The following is a 25,447-nucleotide window of genomic DNA, read 5'->3' as shown; positions in this document are numbered from 1 at the left end:
AAGAAGAAAAATGGTGTCAGCAAATAATTAAATTAAAAAAACCCCCACACCTGGTATTTCCAAAATATTGAAACTGTTAGGGTTCCTTCACTTTCATTTAGGTAACATTTAACTTTCTGCTTTCTAAATATAGTATGAATCATTCTCTATGCTTTTGCTGTCTTATATGATCTATAAGACCAGTGCCAGATAAAATAATTCCTTAGAAATATTTTATACTTGGATTATTTTCCTACATTGTTTTGGAGAGGAACCTCCATGATGGATTTCAGTAAACTGCATGAGCAATCTTCACTGCAGTAGCTATAAAGTGTCCATAAAGAGCAGCAACTCTTTTAAATTCTGGAACTATTACCTACACTTTTGATGTCAAAAATAATTGCAGGTGCAGGTGTTGGAAATGTTATATGTAAGTAGTTGTTTTTGTTTCAAAACAATGACGTATTAAAAAAGCCCAACAAACCCTCATTGCTAGAAGCTGTTTTCTTAATGAACTTGTCTTATATTATTGAACATCCAAATAAATAATAAAAAAAGTTAACAAAAAAAAAGCTCTGTTTGGCTTAGGCTCTCCACTATGGTAGAACTAAGTGGAATTTAAATTAACAGCTGGAGTTCAGTAGTGATTCTCTTCCATCCTTTGAAGAGAGGGGATTTTAAAAGTGCAGCATTTCTATCTGACTTCAGCTTTTGTTGAGAAACCAAGGTAGGGCGGAGGTTTGTACTTTAAACATGACCACATTTGCTGGTATTTTGTAAACCTTTAGGTGTGCATTGAGCAAGCTTTTAGTAAACTGTGTCCTGGCTATTATTTTGGTGGTAGTCTTCTTGAAACTTAGTGTTTCCAAGGGGTTTCTATCCAGACCAATGCAAAACTTGATGCATTTATGTGGAATTTATGTTTATTCTTGGGAACATAAAAAATTTGAACATTTCAATAGCACAGTTATAGTTTTAACATATGTTACAAGAGAAGAAAGAATTGCACAGATTTATGTGTACTGGAATCATTAAGATGTTGACAGTGTTTTCTTAGATGCCTACTCATAAAACTTCAGCTTGCTGCTGGCCTTCTGTGAAAACTTTGCCAGCCTTGACTCTAAATTTTGTCTGTTCTTAGGATTTGTCTGCCTTTTTCAGTGGATTGCTTGCACGTGCTCTGAGTCAACATTTCCAAACATTACTAGGTAAAAAAACTACAGAGATGAGTTTGCAAACCATGTGATAAAATGGAGGAGGAAGAGTTTGGAAGATGGTTTTGTGTGTGTCCGCATACGTGAAAATTTTGCTCAACTTATCAACATTACTGCTAAATTACATGTTGTTTTCCCATGTTCTTCTTTACTGATAATCTCTAGTTCTTTGCTCCCAGTTGGGTTTCTAGAGACTTGCTGTTTACATAAGTAGCAGATGACTGATGGTGTACTGTATTTGGGTTGATTCATTATATTTTGAATTATTAAAACAGGCTGCTTCTATTTGAAGAGCTGAAATCTGAGCACAATTTGCTGCAAGTCAAATTCCCATGAGTAAGAGGAGCCACGGAAACTGGTTACAGCATAGCAGGGAATACAGGGAGCGTCAGTGGGTAGATAACAGCAAAATCTAACTCTTTACCTTTTTTTTTTTGTATGCTACCTCCTACACAGAGATTTGACATCTACAGCTGGCTTATTGACTTGGTAGTCTTGCACTAATTGACTGCTGGTTTTGATAGGGGAGCCTCTAACCAGTTAAACTCTGAGCAGGCAGGTAGGTAACTTACCAATGAGAGTTGAGAAGAGTGGGGAGGAGAAAATTCTTGGGTGCATGCCGCTCAGATCTGGCTCCCTGTAAGAAGATGTGAGGTTTGGTGTGTGTGCTGTCACAGGCAGCTAAGGGTGAGCTCGAGTGCTCTGTTTCCACGAGGGAGAGAAGGGCAGCTGCTGAAAGTACAAGCTGGCAGGATCATGACAGACCCACGTAGCAGAAAGGAAGCATTTAAAAAATGCCGGAGTGCTACATTCAGTATTGATGGCTATAGCTTTACAATTGGTAAGCCTGATTTAATGTCTTCTTTCATTTATTTTCTTTCTTCTCTTTCTTTCCTGTCTTTCTTAGTAGTTCCAGTAAGTACAGGTAAAAGACAGCTGTTGTCAACTGCTTTTTGTCAATAGATGCCTCTAAAATGTACAGATGACCTGCAATTTTTGCCTACATTGGTTTTGCAGTCCATCTTCTGTATTTTCTTCTGCCTAAGAAACTTGCCTTTGATACACAGCCACTCTACATGTTTTTGCTGGGTTTTGGCACAAGTTCACCAAGATGTTTGCAGTACTTTTGTTTTGGAACCTTACCTCAGTAAAACCTGGGCTCCAGGATTGCAGGTTTCCAGCTTGCCAGCTGCATTTCCTTCCTACGAGCCCAGAATGTCATCCTTGGGAGCCTTGGCTTTCTTTGCAATATTATATTGTTTACTTAGCCAGTGTTTTCAAATTCTATAATCTTTTGTAATTTCTTGTTTTGCACGAAGATATATGTAACAGCTCTCAAACACAAGAAGTAAATTGCTGAGGCAATGAGAAATGTGAGGAAAGATTAGGAATTTTAGGATGGATTGCTGTAGTTGTTTGGAGAGTGCTGTTTCATGTTTATGTTTGCTGTCTTAGGGAAAAGTGAGGCTTCTGAAAGTGAAAGGGCTTTTTCCAATAGACTTGGTACACAAAATTTGAGGATTCTCTGAGTAGACTGCTTTGTTACAATTGCTTATCTTACTAGGGTATGTGTATATATATGTACCCCTATACAAATCCATATAGAACTTAGAAGCAAAGCAAGCTTACATCCCATTTGCATTTTTAGATTCAATCCAAGTAAAAATAGATGGATAACTTACTTGTAATAATCAATACAAAATCTTGTTGAATACCTTTAAGAAGACCGAGATTCCACTTCCTTGCCATTGTGAAATCAGGAAAGGTTTTCCTAGATGATACTAGCATAATTGGGCCAGAATCTCATCTAATAATGAGGGACACAAGCTTTTATTGGTGTAGAAGGACATACCTGTTTAGTCCTCTGATTCACAGAGAATTTGTTTTGCAATCATTAACATTATGCAAACATTAAGCTTGCTGAAAAAAATTGGAGATGGAAATATATGTTTCATTAAAATATATTTACATAGTTAAGGTATCTTAACTATCTGTGAATGTTCATATAGCACTTTAAAGGCAAAACTGCCGGGCAAGTGCTACTTTTGAAATTTCTTTCTCTAATGGGAAAGCCCTCCACAGGTTCTTGCAATATGCTCTCTTTTGCACCCCCTGTCACCATAATTACTAGTAGTGGGTTTTTATCAGTTTGTGTCAGCCTGGTGGATGAACATTTTCTTTAGTGTTTTTTTTAAATTAATTTTTAAATTTTTTTTTTTTTAGTTTTTATTTTTATTCAGGAACAAACCAACAGGATTGATGAGTTTGTTGCTCTTCTGTTTTTATGCTACTCATGCTCACAAGACAACTGGACCAATTTTAGGATCAAATGACTCAGGGTTTAGAACTGAAGGTTGTCTTGGGTAATCAAAAATGTTATTGTATTTCATATCAATCCATGCCCAAAAATTGTTACTATCTCTTTAAGGTTCAGTGGCATGTCTGGAACTGGAATCACAGGGCAGGCAGGTGTGGTACACTTAAAAAGATTGGAGCACACAGGCAGAGTCCGCTTTTTCACCTTTTGGCTTGTTTTTTTGTCTCTTCCCTCACTTCTTGGCTTTTGCCTTAAAGCTGAGATAGCGTGGGCAGAGGCTTCCCTTTTGGGTTCTCTTTTGTGTGGTGGCCTGTCGCTTAAGGCAGAAGTTGTTTCAGGGGGAGGGGGAAGGAGTTCTTGGCTTGCAACAGTAGCCACCCAGAAAAACTGCATTTCTGCAATCAAAACTGTTTCAGAGTGAACTTGGCAAACTTTATTGGCAGTGCAAAGCTTGAGCTGGTCCCTCACTGGGCCACTCTGTGTGGATTCTGGGAGACTGTTTCTCTCCACCCACAACACACCAGTGGCTCCGAGTTTTGCTTGTTAGTAAACTGTTATTTTTTCACTTATATCTACTTGTATTTCATTTCTCCTTATTGGTGGAAAGGGATTGGTTAAAACAAAGGAGGAGAACTCATTTTAGAGCGTCCTTTAATTTTAAATTGTCTTAAAGCAAGACTCAGGTTTTTTCTGCTTCTTAGGACAGTTGTTGCATTGCAGCTCCTGTGGTATCTTCTTTGATGTGCATCTGTATTTGATGCACACAGTGTATTGATTCTATGATCTGGGTATTATATAACATTTATTTCTATATCTGGGCAAGTGTGCATTGTACTGAATCACATAACTGTAAAAACTTTGTAAACATGCTATGTAGTATTACCAGCACTGTATGTTGGACAGTCCTAAATGATTCATGTATTTATTAATCATTATACTGAAGAAGATAAATCTATCCAAGAAATCCCACAGCGACATTAGTGTGTCAGGTATGGGCTTAAATGTCTTTTTTTCCCATCAGATGAGAATTCTGTTTTTTGTATTCTGACGATTTTTAAGAAATTCTTGGGAAATGTTGAGCTGCTGCATCTGCTACTGTAGTACTATCTGAGAGAGAAGGCTGATACCCTCGACAGCAAAGAAATATTAGTTTGAGAGAAAATATCTTCCTTTTAGGTGCAAAATGAATCATACCAGTTATCATGCAACATTTTCAAATTGTTGTCCAACTCTGTTCTAGACAGAGTGGGAACAACAGACTGGGAGTTTGGTTAGATCCATGATGAAATATCTGTACTATTAGAAGGGAAGCATGGTAATAACTGTAACATTCATCTTCACTATCGTCACCTCCAACTGCATGATTGAGAGCACTAAAGAAGGATGTTTGGTCATTCCACTGCTTCTTTTGGTGTGCTTGGCATTGTGCAGTTTGCAATTGGTCTCAATGATCTTAAAGGTCTTTTCCAACCTAAATGGCACTATGAAGAGAAAATATTTTGCATTGATTCACATTTATACTAACTGCTAAGAAATTATGATCTTCACAATGTTTTGAAAACTGATTACTGACAATGAGACTTAATGAAAATTTTAATGAAAATTAATGAAAGACCTGGGCCTAACATCGATCATGAAAGTATAAGGGCAAAGAAGAAGCTTGGTGCAAGAAGAGAAGCTTACTGAAGGCCTGTAGTTAGATACCCTTGTGTCTCTGGAGTTGGCCACCATCTGCTTGCAGAGCAGAGCAACCTAGAGCAGCTTCTCAACTGCTCTAAATTTCACCTTAGCTGCTTACCACATTGGTGTTGGGACACGAGGGCTGTAGGAACTCCACACTTCCCAAGGGCTTTACAGATCCATGCAGAAGAGAGGGTTGTACCATACCAGAAGGGCAAATGTATGACAACACCACATAGCTTTCTTCTGTATGAAGAAACAAGGTAGTTGCAAATCCTTTTCCTCTAGATACAACTGTTTCGACAGAGACTCTGAGGAGGATTGAGGTGCACTGGCCCACTAAAGATTTTGAGTATTCCACTTTTACAGTCTTCTTGCACTGGTAGTTGATGTAAAGGGTCTATATTGGACCCACAGTGTGAGCCATTTAGTGGGACTATTCAAGAACAGGAATCATACAATTTAGTTTGCTCTAGAAAGTTCAATCTATCTCAGATGAAGACTTCAAGATCTTTATTTGAAATGGTTTATGTCACCAAATTTCAGAGTACATTAAGTTTTATATAAACAAGATACTGTATTTGAGCTCTTGTTTGACTTTGGCTTTTTCCTCCACTAAAATATAGCAGAGATGAAGTTAAGGCCTTTTTTTCCCCTGTGGATTGTCTCATCATTGCTGTGCAAATGAAAGACTATTAACTCAGAATGCCAGTAAGTGTTACTTGCTGTTGTAATTGACTTACTAGGGGCTGGTCCACTGTCTTTAAACCTGGGAAAACGATAAACACAAGTATTAACAAGAAGATGTTTTCCTTCTGCATTTATTAAATTTCTATGACTAAGAGCTTAACTTCAGTAAAACTTCAACTTTCTGCTTTTTATATCCAGAAACAGCTGGCAACACTGTTTGTCCTATCCAATGTATAAAATAAATTTTTAAAAATAGATTTATGGAATGAAGTGGTGAGGAGTTACAGAGTTCTGTAACGTAGGTGTTGGAGAGGAACGAAGTGACTCTGAAACACTTAGTCTGGCTCACAGCAGTTCTTTATTAATCTTGTAGGTAACTTTCTTCATGAAAACACTCTGTTACACATTTTGCATGTAAAAGCTTTCCCTCCAGTTACTATGGAAGCCCTGAGTTTTGTTTTGTGGTGATTTTGGCCCTATTTTGAAATAATTCTTTAAAAATGTAGTTTTCTTAATGTGTCAGGAATTTTCTCATGTTGCAGTTCCCTACTTGGAACCCATTTCAACATCCATTTCAATGTCACATGTAGAACAGCCCTGACAGATAACTTTAGAAGCACCTTTTTGTCAAGGACACCTTTGCAAACCCACAAATGAGGCAGGTATCAGAAGACACCTGCAGGCACACACACTGCATTTTCATGGAGATATACTTCAATTCTGCCCTCAGTTGCTTATAATAAAAATGTCATTTTGAATGAAATCATAGTGTAATTAGAAGGTGCTGACAAATCTCTTATTCTGCATATGTGTCATAGCTTTCAGACTTCAAAGGAAGGCTGGGAGAAATATCTGTCTGTGTGGTCTGTCCACTTTCAGGGAGAGGGGGAGTTATCTCTGCCTGCACACAAACAATGTCCTTGGCCAAAAAGGTGAAGGGAGAATGCCTAGCCACCACTTGTCTTGTGGGCTGTAGCCTCTCCTTGTCATTGTACCTAAACTCTGTAATTTTTTTTGTTGACATAAATCAAAAGGTTCACAAAACAACGAAACTCCAAAACCATTGGTGTTTTAGAATTTTCTTTTCTCCTGATAAACCTTAGTGAGAGCATTTTTTCTCAGTAAGAGCTGATAGGAAGCACTGATGATTTCTGTGTAAAGAGTGTAGTCTGAAAGCTTGTAATGGGAAAATCTGGGTTTATTATTATAATACAAATACTAAGCTTGCAATAGGATGTGCGCTTTTTGATGTAGTTTAAGGAATTCTGATGTAGTTGTAAGACTATAAAGAATTAAAATTAACTTCCAGCATAGCCCTATCCCTGAAGCTGGCAGCAAATAGGTTGTGGACTAAAGCTCTAAAGTTGTATGAGTATTTTCCCGGTCCCTTCACTTCAGATTGGTATTTTAGTTTTAACCAGTTTTGTCTCTGTCTGCTTTGTCTGAAAAAACACCTGAAAGGCATCTGCATAGGTTGGCATGCCTATGGGTGAGTTAGCCAGCTGGCCCTTTGTCTGGGGTGGATGGTCACTGCCACAGTGATGGGTAATATTAATTCTGGCTGTTGGTACTTAAACTGTAGCAGATTTTATAAAAGGTGAGAATGGTCACACACTGAAACAGGTTGCCCAGGGAGGTTGTGGATGCCCCAACCCTGGCATTGTTCAAAGCCAGGTTGGATAGGGCCTTGAGTGGCCTGGTCTAGTGACAGGTGTCCCTGCCCATGGCAGGGGAGTTTGGGACTACATGATTTTTAAGGCCCATTCCAGCTCCTATGCTTTTTTGATTCTATGGTGATACTATGGCATCTACAGGGTCTTGATACTAAACTTACATCTTTGATTTTGCTGGGGTGTATTGCTGTAACCTAAGTAGAGACTGCCACAGGTTACTGCTGTAACATAGTAATAGTTCTTGCAGTCTGCTGTAGTGTGGCTAAAAGTCTGGCAATGTGTTTTGGACCTCTGCCCATTTGCCTCTGTGGATGTTCTGCCTTATCACTGCTACCTGCTGTTCACATCTGTGCTCTGCTGCCTGTATCTTGGCATCCAGAAACACGGCATTTGGGGTTATTCCCTTAACTGTCAGTTGTTTCAAGAGGTTACCAGGCAGAGTTACACAACAGGCTCAGAAGCAGCTCCCAAAAGATTGCAGGGCCCTGTGACAGGGTCACATCAAAAGTGCTATTTCCCTTCCTCCCCTTGATTTTATATTTCAGGGAAGCTGCTAAAAGTAAAACCTTTGCTGCATGTTTTGATTTGAGTGAATGGGCATCCCCATTCTCTGAAATTAAGCTCCATACATGGCAGTTCTGGGTAAGAAGAGATGTTAATGGATAAACTCACTATCATTACTGTAAGGAAGTGTTCCTTTAATTATTTACTTGTGGTTTTTTTTTTTTTTTTTTTTTTTTTTTTTTTTGGTAAGATTGGCAAATTACATGTGTCCAGGTTTTGGTGCTTTGTCACCTCTGAATCTATCTGCAGGACTTTGTCACTGAATGGTCTGAATTCCTCAATGTGTTGGGAATTAGATTCACTAATGTGAAGTGGCTATGAAAACTGGGCTTGTGAGTCAGCAGAACCTCAAACAGAAGGTGCAAATAGGGCAGAAGGTGGAGACACCTGGCTGGAGACGAGGTCACCTATTCTCTTTGTGCTGGAAAGAAAGGAAAGGAAATGCAGTCAGACCTCTTTCACGGAGGACAAATGATGATTACTCCCTACAAGGAGGGGCCCATTTTTACCGTGGTGAGAAATAACATTGCCTCTGGTATTTTTTCTTTCTGATCTTTGGCCAATTATTCCTGCTTCCAGTGCCTTCTGAATTGATACAAAGATATTAATTGCAAAATTCAGATTTTCTAGAATCCCTACATTTCAAAAGAAATAGAGGCATGACTTCTTCTGCGCCTTTTGAGTTCAGTTGCAGGCAGGTAGCCAGGCAGCCAGGCCTGTTACTGAGCAGGCAGGCTCTGACAGGGAGAACCTTCTCTCAAGACAGTTCCTTCTCCCATGTCAAAAGCCAGAGGTCTGCCTCCTCCTCCTCCTGCTGAGGATCAAAGTCTAGGAGCTGTCAAACTGTCTTTAAGGTTTTTTGTTTTTGCTGCAAATTTTCTGTTTTAAACCCTTGTGCTCTAGTAATTGGTCCATTGTCTTGATGTAGTGTAAATACAAGTTCATTTTTCCTAGTTCTGTAGCTTTGCATGATTAAGAAAGCAAAAGGCTCCTTTGACATAACATTCACTTATTTGTGTACTAGTGCAAATCAAATCAAGAGGCAGAATCCTGACCAGCAGTAAATATTCATCATTCTATTGCAGTCAGGAGAACTGCAGTGATTTAAATGAGCAAAGGATCTGTCCTGGTCTTTTCCAGTTAAAGTTGCTGTATGTTAGAAAAGGAACTGCCCTACATACAAAGGCAGGCAAATCATTCAGGTTTTCCATGGCTTGCTTGCAAGACTTCATCAAGGTTATGCTGATATGATTTTGCTCCTTATTTCTCCTTGCCAGGTGACAGAGCTTGTGTCTAACAGACCTGCTGAAACTCAATGACAAATTTCTAATAGCTACAGGCTTGAAATTTTTAGGACTGAGAAACGAACCCTTATGATTACATCCAACAGCTCTGTGCTATGACTGCATGGAACGTTAGAGTCGTGGTGCAGGGAAGGTTGCAGTAATTACTGAACAGATGCACTTAATGAAGTCTCTACTGGCTTCCCAGCTGCTGAGTAGAGTGGTTCACTGGAACAACATGAAAGTCATTAGGTCATTATGTCACATCCTCCCTCTTGTTGTCATAGCAGCTGCAATCAGTCCCCTGAAGATTTTCCTTAGGTGCAAACATCATCTCTTTCCATTAAATGGCAGTGCATGGTTGGTATCTTGCTGCTACTTCTGCATGATGATATGTTTTATGTCTGTTGATTTAGTACCCTTTCCAATCACCCCACTCCTCCTCACTGTTGTGCAGAGTGATGAAACCTGCCAAGTGTATTGGGAAAGGGGAGAGGGTAGACAACTTGCTCACTCAGTACCACTTAACTCAGTTCTTAATTCAAGGACTTAAAGTAGATTTATAGCCATTGAAGATGAGGATAAGGACACTGGATTCATGTTGCATATCCTTTCTCTTTTAGTATTGAGAGTCAATCATTATTAGGAGTCAAAGCATTCAAAAATCAAATTTTACTTGTTTCTTCCACATGTATGTGGGTAGCTAAGGCCCTTGCAGTTCTCCTATATGGCATGTGTATATTTGTTTGACTTTATGGGAACAGAAGGATAAAGAAACTATGCAGCAATTGTACAAAAATTTAGGAGAATTACAAATGCCCAAGGGTAAAATTCAGACCTGGTATTTATAGAAGATCCAAACAGAGGATTTGTAAAGGCATCATTCACACTTAATTGCCTTCCTTGTTTAATTCGTTTGTTCCCTTCGCTTTTTGAATGCCATGGGGAAACATTAGGAGTGATATGTAGGAAAAAAGGAATGGGAAAAATTATGTGTTCAGAAATAGACATGTTTCCTCCAAGGGAAACACAGAACAAGGTGTGGGCTTCCTGGCAGATGCTTCCTCAAGTGTTATCTAGGTGTGCTCTGGGTCACCTCTGGGCTTGGATAATGCCTGAGGCCCCTTCCTGTCCAGGAAAGGAGGGAGAGCAGGCATCAGAGGAACTTCCTGAGAAGTCCTGCTCACAGCCATGAGGCTAAATCTGGATCCCCTGGGACTGCAGAATGAAATAGAAGGGCAAAGGAAATGGTGTATAATTAGTCCCTATTGAAAACAATGGGATTATTGCCTTGTAAACACAAGTATTTTGTAAATAAAACTTCCAGAGACTGCATGTTTTGAAGTTCCTTTAAAGTGAACTCTCCTAGGAGCTGAGAGACAGAGCTCGCAGCATGCTTCTGTTCTGCAGAGTAGGACCTGTCTGCATATAAGAAGATATCTGATGAAAACCTGAGCGGACAAAGTGATGATCCCAGGGGTGCATACAGAATAAAAATTAAACTAGGATGCTGGGAAAAAAGATGCAAATCATATGCAAATTATGTAAGTATGAAAATAGTGAGTTCATCTCTTGAGAAAGAAAACTCAGAAGTGCCTATTTCCTTTCCCAGTCATCTCTTTGTCTGATACAAACAATTGAAATCAGAGACAGTGGGTATTCTTTTCTTTTTGGCTTTTGCAATAGACCCAGAGAGAGAAAATGTAGACAGAGCCTGCTACCAGAAATGTGGATTTGACTTATAGTTAACTATCTCAGCCATGCTTCCTGGTACCTGAAAGTGTGTTCAAAGCTCACTTTATTACAGGAAAATAGCAATAGTTAATACAAATAGTAGCTCAGCATTTACACAATCTGTTCATTGTAGTACAGAATTATATCTAACTAAAGGAATGAAAATTTTTCTGTCAGGTTAGCCATGTTTCTTTTTTAGTAAATCAACTAGCCTGAAATGCTTGTCTTTATGAACTGCCATAGAAATCAGTCCAGGCTGGGTATTATTGCAGTCTTTGCATGGGGGGAGCATGAAAGATGATGTGTGTCCCAAAAGTATGTCCTATTCACCGCATATATATAGAAGAGACAATTTAGAGGAAGAGCATAAGAGCTGATAGTCTTTTTTAGAGCCTCCAAACTCCCAGCGAGGTCTCTCTGCTCAGTGCATCTTGTAGCTGTGGCAAAACGTGAAAGCATACAGAATCACAGAGCGGGTAAGTACGGAAAAGACCTCTGGAGGCCATCCTGTTCAATCCCCCTGCTCAAGCATACTCACCTATACCAGGATTCCCTAAGACCATGTCCAGATGGCTTTTTAATATCTTCAAGGATGGAGGCTCCAAAAGCTCCTGAGCAACTTGTGCCAGTACTTGGACAATGTCACAGTAAGAAAAAAAAGGTGTTTTTTATGTTCAGAGGGAACCTCCCGTTTTTCAGTGTGTGCATAATTGCCTTTGGTCCTGTCACTGGGCACCACTGGAAAGAGCCCATCTCTGTCCTCTCTGCACCCCCATCCTACAGATATATCTACACTGAGAGATCCCCCTAAGCTTTCTCTTCTCCATGCTGAACAGTCTCATCTCTTTGACTTTGCTTATCCATGAGGTGCTTTAATTATCTTTGTTGGCTTTTTCTGGACTCTCTTTGGTGTCTGCATCTCTCTCCTGCACTGGGAAGTGCAGAACTAGACCCAGCACTCCAAGTGTGACCTGATCAATGCTGCGCAGTAGGGAAGTATCACCTCCACTGACCTGCTGGCAACACTTAATGAAGCCCAGGACACTGTTAACTGCTTTTGATGCTAAGGAAAGTTGCTGGTCATGTTCAAGCCCAGTTAGCCATCCTACCCATCAGCGTAGCCTGGCTTTGCCCTTCGGCATCACACTAGTGTGATATCTCCTCTCCTTTATGAACCTCTAGGCCAGGGAAGAGAGTAATTGTGGGACCGCACAGTGTACCAGTTCCCTTCAGGTGTCCCAGCTGGAAAATGTATTTTCAGGCTGCACTCCTGTAGATCCTCTCCAGGCTTGAAACTTATCATGACATTGGTTTATGCAGTGGAAACAGGGCTGCTGGACAGAAGGTGGGCACATCTGTGCTATAACTGCTGTTGAGGGTATCAATCTAGTACTGCATGACCTCTTGTGTTCCGTTTTGTGGCACATATTGGGCAGAATCAGGGCAGTTGAAAACAATCCAGGGCAATGAGGGTAAAAGGTAAATGCAAAGTACTGTGGTTAGGTTTTTTATCCTCTGAATGTTCCTGTCACTGACAACGTAGCCAAAGATAATTTTACTATGGATACAAAGGCTCTAGCTCTCTTAATTCTGCAGAAACAACTTGTTTACACCTGGCGGCATGTGCTAGTTTGAAAACAAACCAGTGGGAGGCACCAAGTCAGAATAACAATTTAATGGAAATTAAAGAAAAGGAAAAGAAAGTAAAAGAAAACACTGACAGAGTCAAGATACAACCTGAGTCCCTGTTAGGCAGGGTGGTGGTAGCAGTCCTCTGAAGCAGTGATCCTGTAGTAGAAGGGGTCTGCTCTTCCTCAGAAAGTCCAGTGGTGGCTGTGGGGCTCCTGTCCTCTGGAAATCCAATGGGAAGAGTGTCTCTGGTGCGCAGAGTCCCAGATTATATCCACGATGGGATGCTTGGTTCCTCCCTCTGGGTGGAGCATCTCACAATAGGGTAATGAGTCATGAGGCCAAGTGTTGATTAGGCTCATTAACAGAAGATAGTCCAGAGGGAGTTATCTCTGAGTCATGCAGCAGGACAATGATGGGCCATTAACAGCAAGATAGTCTGGGGGGCGGAGGCAAGGAAACACTGCCCCACCTGATTTCCACTGCTCATGAGGATGGTAATAGAATACACTTCAACCCAGGACACTGCACTAAGATCATAAAGAGGTATGCTGTTGTTGATAGTTATCAGAACCTTTCTGTAACGAAGTGGCAGCCAAGGCTCTGCTGTCATGTGTGAATACAAGCACTTAACTTATGTCTCTGTGACCCTTAAGACTTGCCCTCCCAAAGCACCACCTACTTTTGCATCTTAGTATCTTACTACTGATGTAGAGTAATGCCTGTATCAGTCTTGTATTTCCAGGTAACAGAAGTGTTTGTTCGGCTAAGTGAGGATGCAATTGTATCACTGTCAATTTAAGTACCTATTAATAAACTGCTCTGGAGTTAATGCATTTTCCCCATGCTAGAGAATAATTTGATTTGATGTTGTATTAGAGCTGGCAGGTACTTGAGGTTAAGGTTTGTTGCTCTGTGATGGTTAAGGGATCCTTTATTTTGAAAGCCAGTTCCTTTGACGAACAGGAAACTCCAAACCTCACCCATATCAGAAGCTGAACTTCTGGTCTAGCATTCTTTTAGCTGTGCCCAGGTCAGTGAGTTTTGTTTTAATTTTCTTTTTTTAAGGATCACCCTATTTCATCCCTGCAGCACACATTGTTTCCTTTTTTTTGTGTATGTTCAGCAAGGGGATAAAGGTGCCTGTGAGAAATTAGCTGCTATTAGAAAATTCAGATCCAAAGGGTCACGGCCACAAGAGCTTATTGTCAAACTGTGCTCTACCAATGGAGAAAAAAATTTCCACAGTAACTTTCCAATGAATCTGCTTGAGAACCTTTCCAAGAAGAGCTTTTCCTCATCAGATTAGACATTTGTGAGGTCAAGCTCCTATGCTGTAGCTACCACTGCATGTGGTATTACTGGTAGTTTCTACACAGCCCAACTATTTGCAAGGAGAGAATCTCAAACATGATCTGTACAAGCAGCACACAATACCCAGTCAGGGCAGGATTACACTTAATTTAAGGCATCATTGACTGAGGTAATCATGTTGGCTTCCTTTATAATCAATGAAGAGAAATAGATTCTTTTAAGGTGTTGTTCATCTGACTTATTTTAGACATCAATCTTAGGCTGAGCTGAATCATGCCCTAGAAGTGACATTTTCTTTCTATTGTCTATAAAGGGAGCCTGGATAACTGTATCGCACTTGTCAATATCTGTATCTGGAGAAACGCTCCTCTCACTCCTCATATGCTTTTGTAATCTAGAGGTCTAGAAAAAATGCTTTTAGAAAAAAGAAGGTAGAATGAGTAATTAAATAGTCTGTCAAAGATAAAATGAGGGACATGCATGCAACAGTTTTCAAATACATAAGTTGTTTGAGAAGAAGGGAAAAATGATCAAAGTGGACAAAAGAAGTGGGTTGAACACTTCTAATCATAACGATAGTGAGACACTGATGTTTCACGGAGAGTTACTATCTAATTTTTATTTTGAAACATTCCACAGTTTGTTTCATTTTCCAGAACTCTGCAAGTTCCAGCCTTCTTTAACAGAAAGTTACTTACTGATTTTTTTCTGTTGCCATGACCACACATGCTTGTATGCCCTCACTTTGTTTCTCAAGAATGTAAAAAAAACCCAAACAAACAGGTTTTTTTTCTTGTTCTTTTACCTTTTTTTCTTTCTTTTTCTTCCCCCCCCCCCCCCCCCCCCCGCCCCTTCATTGTAAAGGGATTTTTTAAGCAAGGGCTTTTGTGTTGGAGTTTTCTGAGGAAGTGGCTGCCAAAGATTTATGTCCACCTAGAATACAAGAAGTGTAATACAGTATTTGAATGGAAATATAATCTGAAGAAAATAGTTAAAACATCAGAAAAGCAATAAAAAATGTGTATTTAGTATCTACAAACTTAACTGCCTCATTGGACATTAGGGGGATGTCACATGAAAAAGAAATGTTTCCTTGACCTTTAATGGGGAGATATACTTGACCCTTAGTGTTTAATTTGGCTGTCAGTGCCCCAGGGAAGTTGAGAACCTTGTGCCTGACCAGTCTGTCAGCATCCTGTTAGGGGAACCCTTCAGTGAGCAGTCCTGCTGGATTGGAGGGTGGTTTAACTGACTTAGAGAAATATACCAATAGCATACGGGAGACTCCTCAGTGGGTCTTCCTCTTTATCTGTTATTCACTGCAGGCAAATGCTAGTGCCCATGAAGGACTCACACTAACAGTTTGTGGAATAACACTCTTTATTAATACAAAATTGTGACAGGTTAAAGGTTCGAGGATTGTCAGTGATAGTATCTGACTACAAAAATATATTCAAAACAACACACAGACAAGCTCTAATCCCCAACAAAAGTATTCAGCATGCATAGAGTATGATTCTTACCCTATAGGGGAGAAGACAGGTTCAGCCCGGCAACTGATCCTAGCAGTTATGATGGAGTCTTCCCTAACTTTCCCCTCATTCTCAACCTACTTTTATACTATTTTTTGTATTTTTCCCTCATTCTTGCCTTACTTTTATACTATTTCTTTGTGTTCAGGTTGAGCTTGAGTGACTCTAGTCATGCATACTTTTGTTACTGATTGGTGTAAAACTATCTTGCTTTGCTTTTAAAGATACAGTCAAAAAGAATATAGAGCATGTGCCCAGTGAGGTGCAGTTGTACCTTGGAGGTGAGGAACTTTGGGATTGTTAACATTACAATTAGGCTTTAATGAACCATGTTCATCTAACCAGAGTGATTTCCCCACAGCTGTTGGCTCAGCAGCAGGACATCTTCCCCCATCTCCCCTGGCTGACAGGTGTTACATGGTTTATTAGCCACAAAGTACCATTGAGTTCCTTTCCCTGCAAGGATTTCAACAGAGACTGGCCTTGGTGTCTCCACTCCACCCTCCATTCCATCCTGCTTAGCAGGAGCTTCGCGTTGCAGATCATGTGTATAGGGAATCATCATGGAATAGGTTTTGAGCATGCCAGCTGCCTTCCATCCTGGGAGCAACAACTATATTTTACCCTATAATTTCCATAACTTTTAAACTTCTGTTAGGATGCAAATATAACTTCTCAGTTTCCTCTAATTCTACCCCCAGCCAGCTTTCCACAGGGGAGATTTCAGATGGTTCAAAGCAATCAGCAATAGTGCTATTAAAAATAAGTTTTAAATGTCTTTCTCATTCCTCTGGTGTACCAGTTGTAGTAATAGGAATATTAATTAGAAATGTGATAGTGGATGTTCTTACTCTGTGTATTGCTGTTTTAGTCCCTTTTTACTGGTAGAAGCGAGTCAGTCAGACAAAAATTTTTTGAGCAGTTCAAGGTATTTCAAACCACTGGTTTCATTCATTGAAACAAGTAATTTTGCCATTTCCCTTCAATATGTTTCTGCTTTCTCATCACCTTCAGGCACTGTAGATGGTACTGTGTCTGGGAAAAGCACCAAAACTAGGAATTGATCCTGGATAAAATCAGTGTCTTTGCTTTTCTTTCAGTGTCATCTTGGTGCAGATAAGGAAATAAATGCAAGATGAAAGGACAGGATTGCCTCTTTTGGTCACTAACATCAAATGGTGAAAGCAGGAATTCAGTTGAATGATACTTGTTTATTTTGACTACTCTGTGGTCAGTAGTTGCTGCCTTGGGCAGTAGTTGACATATTTTATTAACTTTGCCAAGGGTGCAGTTTAAATATCATTCTTCTAATTACAAAGTATAATTTAGGGAGCAAAGGATATGATAAAAAGAAAGTACATTTTGATCTTCCTTTGTTTTTATCAAGGCATCATCTGAAAACCAAGGACACTTGACATTCTTTAAATGATTTTAGAGTGGTGGTGGCAGTCTAGACCTGCTCCTGTGAAATTGCTAAATGAGTCTAACTAATACATGTACGCTTGCCATCTCTTGTCTTCCATGTGCTTACAGATGAAGTAGTATTTAGATTCATTGAAATGACCTCCTGTTATTTGGAGAGGAAGCCATTAGCTAGTTGACTCACTTAAAGGAAATTTAGCAACTGGGATGACAAACATGGAGCAACTACTCTATTGTGTACAGAGCTACTTCAGACTGTAATTTTTAGCATTACAAATACAGCTGAATTTCTTCTTGAAAGAAAAAATATTACCTTGCTTACAAAAGTGTAGGTCATAAATACTGTGATTTTGTTTTTGACAGCCAAGTTCTGACATTGTTTCTCTTAAGCTTTATTTTCCAGCGTGCTTTTTCGAAACAAAGCGGGTATGTTCAAAGCCATGAAAATGTAATTCCAATTTGGTCATTGTCCTCTATTATTTTTCTGTTTGACCCAGAGATCAGTTGCACAACTTGGTCGTGATGAGGACATCCTCATTGCTGCAATACTAAAGTTTCCTCAGAGATTAACCTCTGATTTCTGGATTGCTAGCCCAAAATTTACTGTGAGTTGGTGCAAGCCTTAGTCAATGTGACATAATTTTATTTTCTTAAAATGTTTAAGCTTTCAAACTCCTTTTTCAATTCAGAGCCTGAGTCTGAGAGCAAAAGGGGGTGAGTGCAAAATCCAATAGCATATATTCTGAAATACTTTGAAAGTTATACTATGTAATTTGAGACTTTCTGACCTTTACCCTTTCTGAGTACTTTTCTTGCCTCAACAGTTTTATATCCTCTAAAATTCACAGCTATTATGCATCAGCATTTAGAACATCAGATGGAGCAAAGCTTTATAATCTGGATCCTCCTTGCAGAGGAAACAAAGTGGGAGGGGGCCATCCCTGATGGCTCTGAAGATGGACATGCCACTGGCCAAGTCTGGGCCAATTAGAAATTATGGTAATGCCTCTGTGATAACATATTTAAGAAGAAAATCAAAACAAAGTGGGGGGACGTTTGAATTCCAGCTAGAGAAGGGATGAGAACATGTGAGGGAAAACAACATGGAGACACCTAGGTCAGTGGAGAAGGAGGGGCAGGAGATGCTCCAGGTGCTGGAGCTGAGATTCCTCTGCAGGATGTGGTGATGACCATAGTGAGGCAGGCTGTCCCCCTGCAGCCCACGGGGGTCCATGGGGAATGCAGAGATCCACCCACAGCCCATGAGGGAGGTGCTCATGCCAGAGTGGGTGGATGCCTGGAGGAGGCTGTGATCCAGTGGAAGACCCCGTGGAGAGAGGGGGCCCCTGCTTCCAAGCTGGAGCAGCCTGTCCTTAGAGGACTGCACCCGTGGAAGAGTGACCCATGTCACAACAGTTTTGGGAGGACTGTTCCCCATGGGAGGGACCCATGTTGCAGCACTTTTAGGAGAACTGTTGCTTGTGAGAGTGGAACCACATTGGAGAAGTTCACAGAGAACTGTCTCCTGTGGGAAGGGACCCCATGGCGTAGCAGGGGAAGGACTCCTCTTTCGGAGCAGTGGAAGAAAACCTTGGGTGACAAACTGACCAAAACCCCCATGCCCTGTCTCCCTGTGCTGTCGTTGGGAAGGAGGGAGAAAAAAGTATTTTAAGGGCTTATTTTACTCCTAATTATCCTTCGCTTTTGTCAGTAATAGACTCACTTTGTATCTCTAAGATGAGGCTGTTTTGCCCTTGGAGTATTTTCTCCCTGTCCTTAACTCATGAACCCTTTGTTTAAATTTTTTCTCTCGCCTGCTCAGCTGCAGCAGGGGAGGGTGAGTGAGCAGTTTTTGTGGGTGCCTGGCATTTGGCCAGTGTCAAACCATGACATGGATTATATCTTAGTGAATGTCTAAAACGTTGCATACACAACTTACTCAAGCTAGCTGTGAAGTGGATGGACCCCAGCTGGCTTCAGCTTGGAAGTTATCTTCTCATTATGTTATCACTCTGTTGTACTCAAACTAATAACACTTTCTGAATACTTACTAGTTTTACAAATATATTTCTTAAAACAGGACTTTTAAAACTTTTATTAAATTGTGCTGTTTTGAAAGAGACAAAAGCACTGTAAAGACTATTGGATCTTGAGTTGTTTTCATTGTACACTAAATCTGTTCAATGTGTACATTAGTGTCCATATATATGCACAGATCAATGTAAATCCAGGTTGCAGTATACTTCACTGAGATTCACGATTTCTATTGACTTTGCTTTTAAAACCTTGCCATCAGAAACTAGCTCATGTGACTCTTTATATTGAATGAACAGGCTGATTATATTTAGGAATATGAGACTATATTTTCTTGTGATACTACATTATGCTGTCACATCAAATTTCAATAACGGGGGACATAGATTTCCTTTTAAAAAGAATCTACAAACTACTCAGTGATTACTCAATAAGGTTGTATCCCTTGATTCTTTAATAAGACATCTAAAGAAATAAAAAATTATTTGCTTCAGTTGTGCATATTTAATTTTTTCAGTTTTTCTTATTCAGCTCTTGATGAAATTTCTGCATCTTAAGGTGCATTTCAAAAATCTATATATTAAAGCTGAGTACATTAAAACCTTCTTATTTGACACTGAAAGGACACTGTGTGTATTCAGGTAATAATCAGTTATATCTGCAGTTCTATTCTGAGAGACCAAATCCTACTGTGTCTGGTTATAGCTGCAGCTGAAACTGATGATAGTTCAGGAAATCTTGATATGGACAGTTTGGAACTGTTCTTTGAAATTTTATAATTGTGTCAAGTTTAAAGATTTTAGTTTTTCTTTCTGAATATATTGTGCTTATGTTCTGGCCTGAATCCAGGGGTACTGCTTATTCCACAAATAGTATTCTTTAGAAAATCCTCAAGAGATTAAAATCCTTCTTTTACAGGCTTGAAAAATTATTACTATTATTATTATTATTAATAATAATATTATCATCCCTCTAACTGTTTTCCTGTGAAGAATGTGACTTTGTAAAATACAAAGAGTTAGGTGGGTGACTGTCATGGTTTAGGAGTGGTACTGCCCAATTCAGTGCCCCACCGAGACTCTCCCAAAACAGATACTGCTTGCTTGCTCCCCCTCTTCACTTCCCCTTCTTGTTCTGGAGATGGAGTTGAGAACTGGGGGCACAAAAGGTGAAAATCATGGGTTGAGGGTTGAGAGAAGAGCAATTTACTGGAAACTTCTTGTTCCCCTGGAAAGGAATGCCTTTCTTTTTAGAAGAGAGAGGGGGAGAAAGAAAGAGAAAGAGTCCTTTTCTCCCCGCCCCCCCTGCCCCTGCAAATGATGTGAGATAGTGTCGATTAACCTTAGGGTCTTGGCCATGACCACACAGCCCCAGGCTCTGCCCCTTCATAGCTACCACAAAAAATTAATCCTGCCCTTGGCTGAAACTAGGACCGTGGGAAAGGCCTGACATTTCCTTGGCTGTGCTGTGGGTACAGTAAGGCTGTTTCTGCAGGCATAGTGATTTATGGGTTTTTTTTCAGCCCAGGCTGGATAATCTCATCCAATATTTTGTGGGAAAGTAAGCCTAGACAGCATTATCTAACACCTTGTGCTGTTGCATCTTGAAAACTTCCAGTGATGGGGAATCTACAGTGTCCATGGGAAGGTTGTGATTTGATTTTGCTTACTGTAAAAGATTTCTTATACCAAGATGAAACATCTCCTGTTCAACCCGTACCTGTTGTCCCTCTTCTCCCTCATGAGGCTCCTTGTGAAGAGAGACCCTCCATCCTCTTAAGAGCTGCCATTTAAGTACTGGAATACTGTGATGAGGTCTCCCCTGAGCCTTCTCTTCTTCAAGGAGAAAAGACTTAACTCCTCATTTTTCCTCCTACAGTAGTCTCACCAGCCTTTTGATCATCTTCACGGCCCTCCTTTGGAATCTCTCCAGTATGTCTGCATTTTTGAATTGTGGAGACACAGCTGGACACAATACTACAGGTGGAGTGGTGAATGGGATGATTGTATGCCTATCTCTACTAGTAATGTCTCTACAGATGCAGCCCAGGATCAGATGTGCTTTTATTGCTGCAGTGGCACACTGCTGACCCATGTTCAGCTTGTCCACAAGGATGCCCAGGTCCCTTTTAGCAAGACTACTTCCCAGCCACACAGATCCTAGCCCATACTGGGCTCTGGTTATGATGTCCCAGGTGAACAATTTTGCACTTGTCTTTGTTAAACTTGGTCTTGCTAGCCCAATTTCCAGCCAGTCCACATGTCTCTGTAAGATGGCTCCTTCTTCTAACATGTCCACATCATTACCTAGTTTAGTGTCATCAGCAAACTTGGTGCGTGTGCTTTCAGTCCTATCATATGGATAATTTATTATGATGCAGAACAGCATGGGGCCAGTATTGATACCTGGAGGACCTCCCTGGTGACAGGCTGCCAGCCTGAGTAAAAACTATTGGTCACCACCAGCTGAGTACGGCCTGTGAGCAAATTTCTTATCCATTTTGCAGACCACCCATGTAATCTGTATCTTGCCAGTTCTACCAGAAGGCTGTGGGATGGCAAACAGCACTGAACATCTTGCTGAAGTCTAGGTAAACAACAGCCACTGCTTCCACCATGTAGTGTCATGGTGAAAAAGGTCATTTTGTTGTAGCAGGTGATCAGGTTACGTTAGTCTGGTATAATTTGCCTTCAGCCAGCCTGTGCTTGCTTTTCCCAATTCACTGCTTCATTTGTTTTGTAGTAGTTTCTAGCAGGACTTGTTCCGTTACCTTCCCAGGAGCAAATTAATAATAATGGGCCTGTAGTTTCCTCTTTGGGGCCCTTCTTAAAGGAGGTATATCATTTGCTCTCTTCCAGTCTTCAGGGATATCCCATGATCTCCATGATTTTTCAAATATTCTAGACGGTGGCCTTGCAACAAGGTTGGCCACTTCTCTTACCGCTCTGCCAGGCCCATAGATTTATGTGTGTTGAGCCTGTTACAACTCATCCCTGAAGGCAGGGTAACTGAGGTTCTTATTAATAGATCCCTTGGGGCAAATTAGAGTGAAGCGACACTGAATGACTATTGTTTATATCTATCTATATCTGTAACTATATCCATAGGGCTTATTTTAGAAAAATTTGGTTGCAATGGAAAGGAGGGATGTACCCTTCTGGTTACTAGCTGTAGAAATATAGCAGTATATATTATAAAAATAACACTTAAGAAAATGTATAAGGATGTCGTGGGGGGTGACTCATGGCAATGGGGTATCCCATGATAATTTGTGCTGGAAATTGTCACTGTTCCCCCCAATTCTTGCAGTTTGGGGAATATTGCAAGAGGTGTAAGCTCGGCTGGGGATGCTTCAGGGGTGGGGCTGAGGCTGGTTTCCTTCCCTTTGGGATCAGGGGGAGTGGTTGCATGTGTTGTGGAGGGTGTGTACGTGGCCTGGGATAATGTTACGTTGTGACTTGGCACTAGGATCAGATCTGCCTGTTTTCACCGCTTCTGCCAGCTGCTGGTGGTGATCCCAAGACCAATTGCTGCTCGTAAGTTTACAAAAGGAGCAATTTCCCCTCTTCCCCTTTGCCCAAGACACCTAAGGAGGTTGCCGAGCTCTCATCGAAGCACCCCCTACTGGTCCTGGGGCAGTCAGTAAAGCCTTCTGCCTTGCCAGAGTCAACAGCGCCCCCTGCCAGCCGTGGTCATAATTACACTAATGGTGAAACAGTGCTTGATGAGTGGGGGCGCTTCTGTTACTGAGTTTGTTCTGTTCTGTTATATATATATAAATAATAAAGAGCTGTTATTCTTTTTCCTACATTTTTGCTTGGAAGCTCCATAATTTCAAAGTTACAATAAGTTAGATGGATGGATTTTCCTTCAATTCCAGGAAGGTTCATGCCTTCCTTGGCTGACATTTTGCCTTGAAACCAGGACAAAGGAAAAGAAAGAAAGAGAAAGAAAAGGTAAGAGTAGAAAAATATCATCACATGTGGATCCAGTGATGAGACTTGATTTTTGGAATTTTGATGTCTGTTGGTCAAAGTGAAGGTTGCAGTCTTGATTTGTCAGGGTTGGGGGAAGCCTGGAAAACACGAAGTTTAATGGATTAATATACACTCAGGTTCAGGTGGGAATGCCCAGGTATCTCACCTAGAGGGGGAAGTTTTACACTGTCTGAAGTAAAACTCTGGATCATGTGCAGTCCTCTGGTGGAAGGACCCAGAAATTAGTCTGGGGGCACTTTGGGGTCTTTGATGGTTTATTACACCTTCTAAGACATGACAGCTGCTCTCATATCAGGGTACTTGAACCAGTTATGCCCCATTGGAAGGGATGAATATCTTCAGGCCTATGTGTAAATTTGAATATCCTGATACTTCCGTGGGGGCAGGGGGGAAAATTTACACCTGAGCAAGTTGTGTAAGGGAGGAAATTGGCATGATGAAAAGCATCACCCCACCTCTGCAGGGTCTGCTTCTTATTGTCCTTCTTCCTTATCTGTCTCAAAACGCAGCTTGTAGCATTGGGTGGTGGGTCTGCACCCTCTTTGCATCTAAGCTGTTTCCTTGCACATGGACCGCAAAGCATCCTGCAGCTTTTGCAAATGGCACTTACAATGGCACTTACTGTATGTAAGTGGTGGTATAATTTAACTGTGATTGCTCAGCCATCACAGAAGGTCATTTTTATCAAAGGAATTGGTGCTGATTTAGAGTTGGTAGGACTTATGCAAGCTTATTTCATGAAGCATAAGAGCATGGGTAAAACAAGTGTTTTTAAGGTTGGGATGGAATTCAAACTGAGCTTTACATGCATGTTTAGATTTTGTAAATCAGACAATCAAGTGAAAAAGTTCCTTGTGAACTGGTGTTCAAGGTCTGAAAAATGACTGACATTTTCACCTCACCAGTGTTATCTCCTCTCACTTGTTTTTCAAACCTGTGCAATTTCCATTGGTGGTCCATTGTCAGCATACATCCACACCTATGGCTCTGGTTAGACTTTGGCTTTCCACCAAACTGCAGTTGCCAAAATCAGTCCCCTTGTGCTCCAGGAAAAGGGTTTGTGTCCAGACAGATCAAGTAATTTGTGGCATGGTCTTGGGGAGGTTAGCTCTGATGCAGAGAGGGGTCTGCTATTATGGGTGGTTTCTAGACTGCAGGGTTGGGTTCTGCTGTGCCGTGAGAGATGAGTAACAGCATGGGTTGGTGCTTGAGAACCAAGTGGCAGAGGATGCATCAGGGCTGCCCCGCAGCTGTGCCCAGTGCATGGCAACCAAGGGCAGGGACAGCATCCTGGGCTTCCCTGAGCTTCCCCAAAGGCTCTAAAGGACACTGGGTAGAGAGACAGTGGGTGAGGCTGCTGCAGATAGGGCTGGGCATGGGGGGCCCCATCACCCCCATATCTCAGTGCCATCACCCTGCAATACAGCAGTCACTGGCTTGCCTGGGGCAGGACAAAAGGGAGCATCCTCCCCTGTCCCAGTGTCAAAGCTGGACTGGGGTGAGCCAGTCTGAAAGGAAGTCCTTGAGGAGCTGGTGGAATTACTTGGACGGCCTGAGGGAGGAAGACTGGAGAAGGCTGGACGAGGCTGCTGGAGATGAGAAGAATCACCAGTCCCTGGAGGTGTCCAAAGCTTTTTCATCTGGAGAACACTGGTGAAACCAAGGGAATGCCTTCCCAAGGAACGTTACAGAGCTCTCCATCCTCATCCCCTCTGGAATCTGGTGCAGCAGTCATAAGAAATGGGATGCAGAGATGTTGCCAGGGTTCCCAATGCTTTGGAACACCCTGCTAGGCAAGGAAAGGGTTCTTGCTCCCAAATGTGATCAGACTGAGGGCATTTGGCCACTCTCAGAAGTCCTTGAGATGGCCCTAGGTTGACATAGAATAGGGCTTGGGCATCTCCAGGGAGGTGTGGCCAGTCTGTGGGATGATGATGAGGCAGGTCTTGCTCACATGCTGAGGAAACAGCTGGTCACTAGAGCTGGGATTAGAAAGGAATTTCCCCTCTGGGCAGATTGGCACTGGTCCTCAGGGGTTTTTGCCCTCCTCTGCAGCACTGAGAATGACTACTGGTAAGGCCTTCTCCAATCCCTTTTGGCTAGGTTGCTGCCTGCTGCTCATGCACCAGGAAGATGGTCTGTTGTGACCTGGAGCTTTGGGGAGGAACATTTTTTATCCCCTCAAGGTGAGCAAGCGTTTTCAGGTTTTTTTGCCTTCCTCCATACCACTGAGCACAGCCACTTGCCAGGGCTCCTTTGGGCCATTTTGACCAGATGCCAGCAGCTCATGCTTCATGGAGGTGGCTCTCATATCCCTTGTTCTGGTTTGGCCAAACTCAGAAATATATCCTCTGAGAGAAGGCAGGCCACAACCACCCCTCCCC

The 25,447-nt window shown here is 41.3% G+C and overlaps 1 protein-coding gene across 10 annotated transcripts in view; it reads left to right on the top strand.

The window, feature by feature from the left end:
* The first annotated feature begins 1,693 nt into the window (after positions 1 to 1,693).
* PDE1C (phosphodiesterase 1C) overlaps positions 1,694 to 25,447 on the top strand; it is a 417,412-nt gene continuing 393,658 nt past the window's right edge. For all 10 annotated transcript variants that reach the window (XM_069007856.1, XM_069007860.1, XM_069007858.1 and 7 more), the window contains exon 1: positions 1,694 to 2,034. In XM_069007856.1, the coding sequence (XP_068863957.1) occupies positions 1,950 to 2,034 (85 nt within the window). In that variant the 5' untranslated portion in view covers positions 1,694 to 1,949. The remainder of the gene's footprint in view (positions 2,035 to 25,447) is intronic.

Source organism: Aphelocoma coerulescens, chromosome 2 (assembly GCF_041296385.1).
Source record: "Aphelocoma coerulescens isolate FSJ_1873_10779 chromosome 2, UR_Acoe_1.0, whole genome shotgun sequence".
NCBI lineage: Eukaryota > Metazoa > Chordata > Aves > Passeriformes > Corvidae > Aphelocoma > Aphelocoma coerulescens.
Note: the sequence above shows the minus strand (reverse complement) of the source record. Positions and strands in the feature narration are given on the sequence as shown.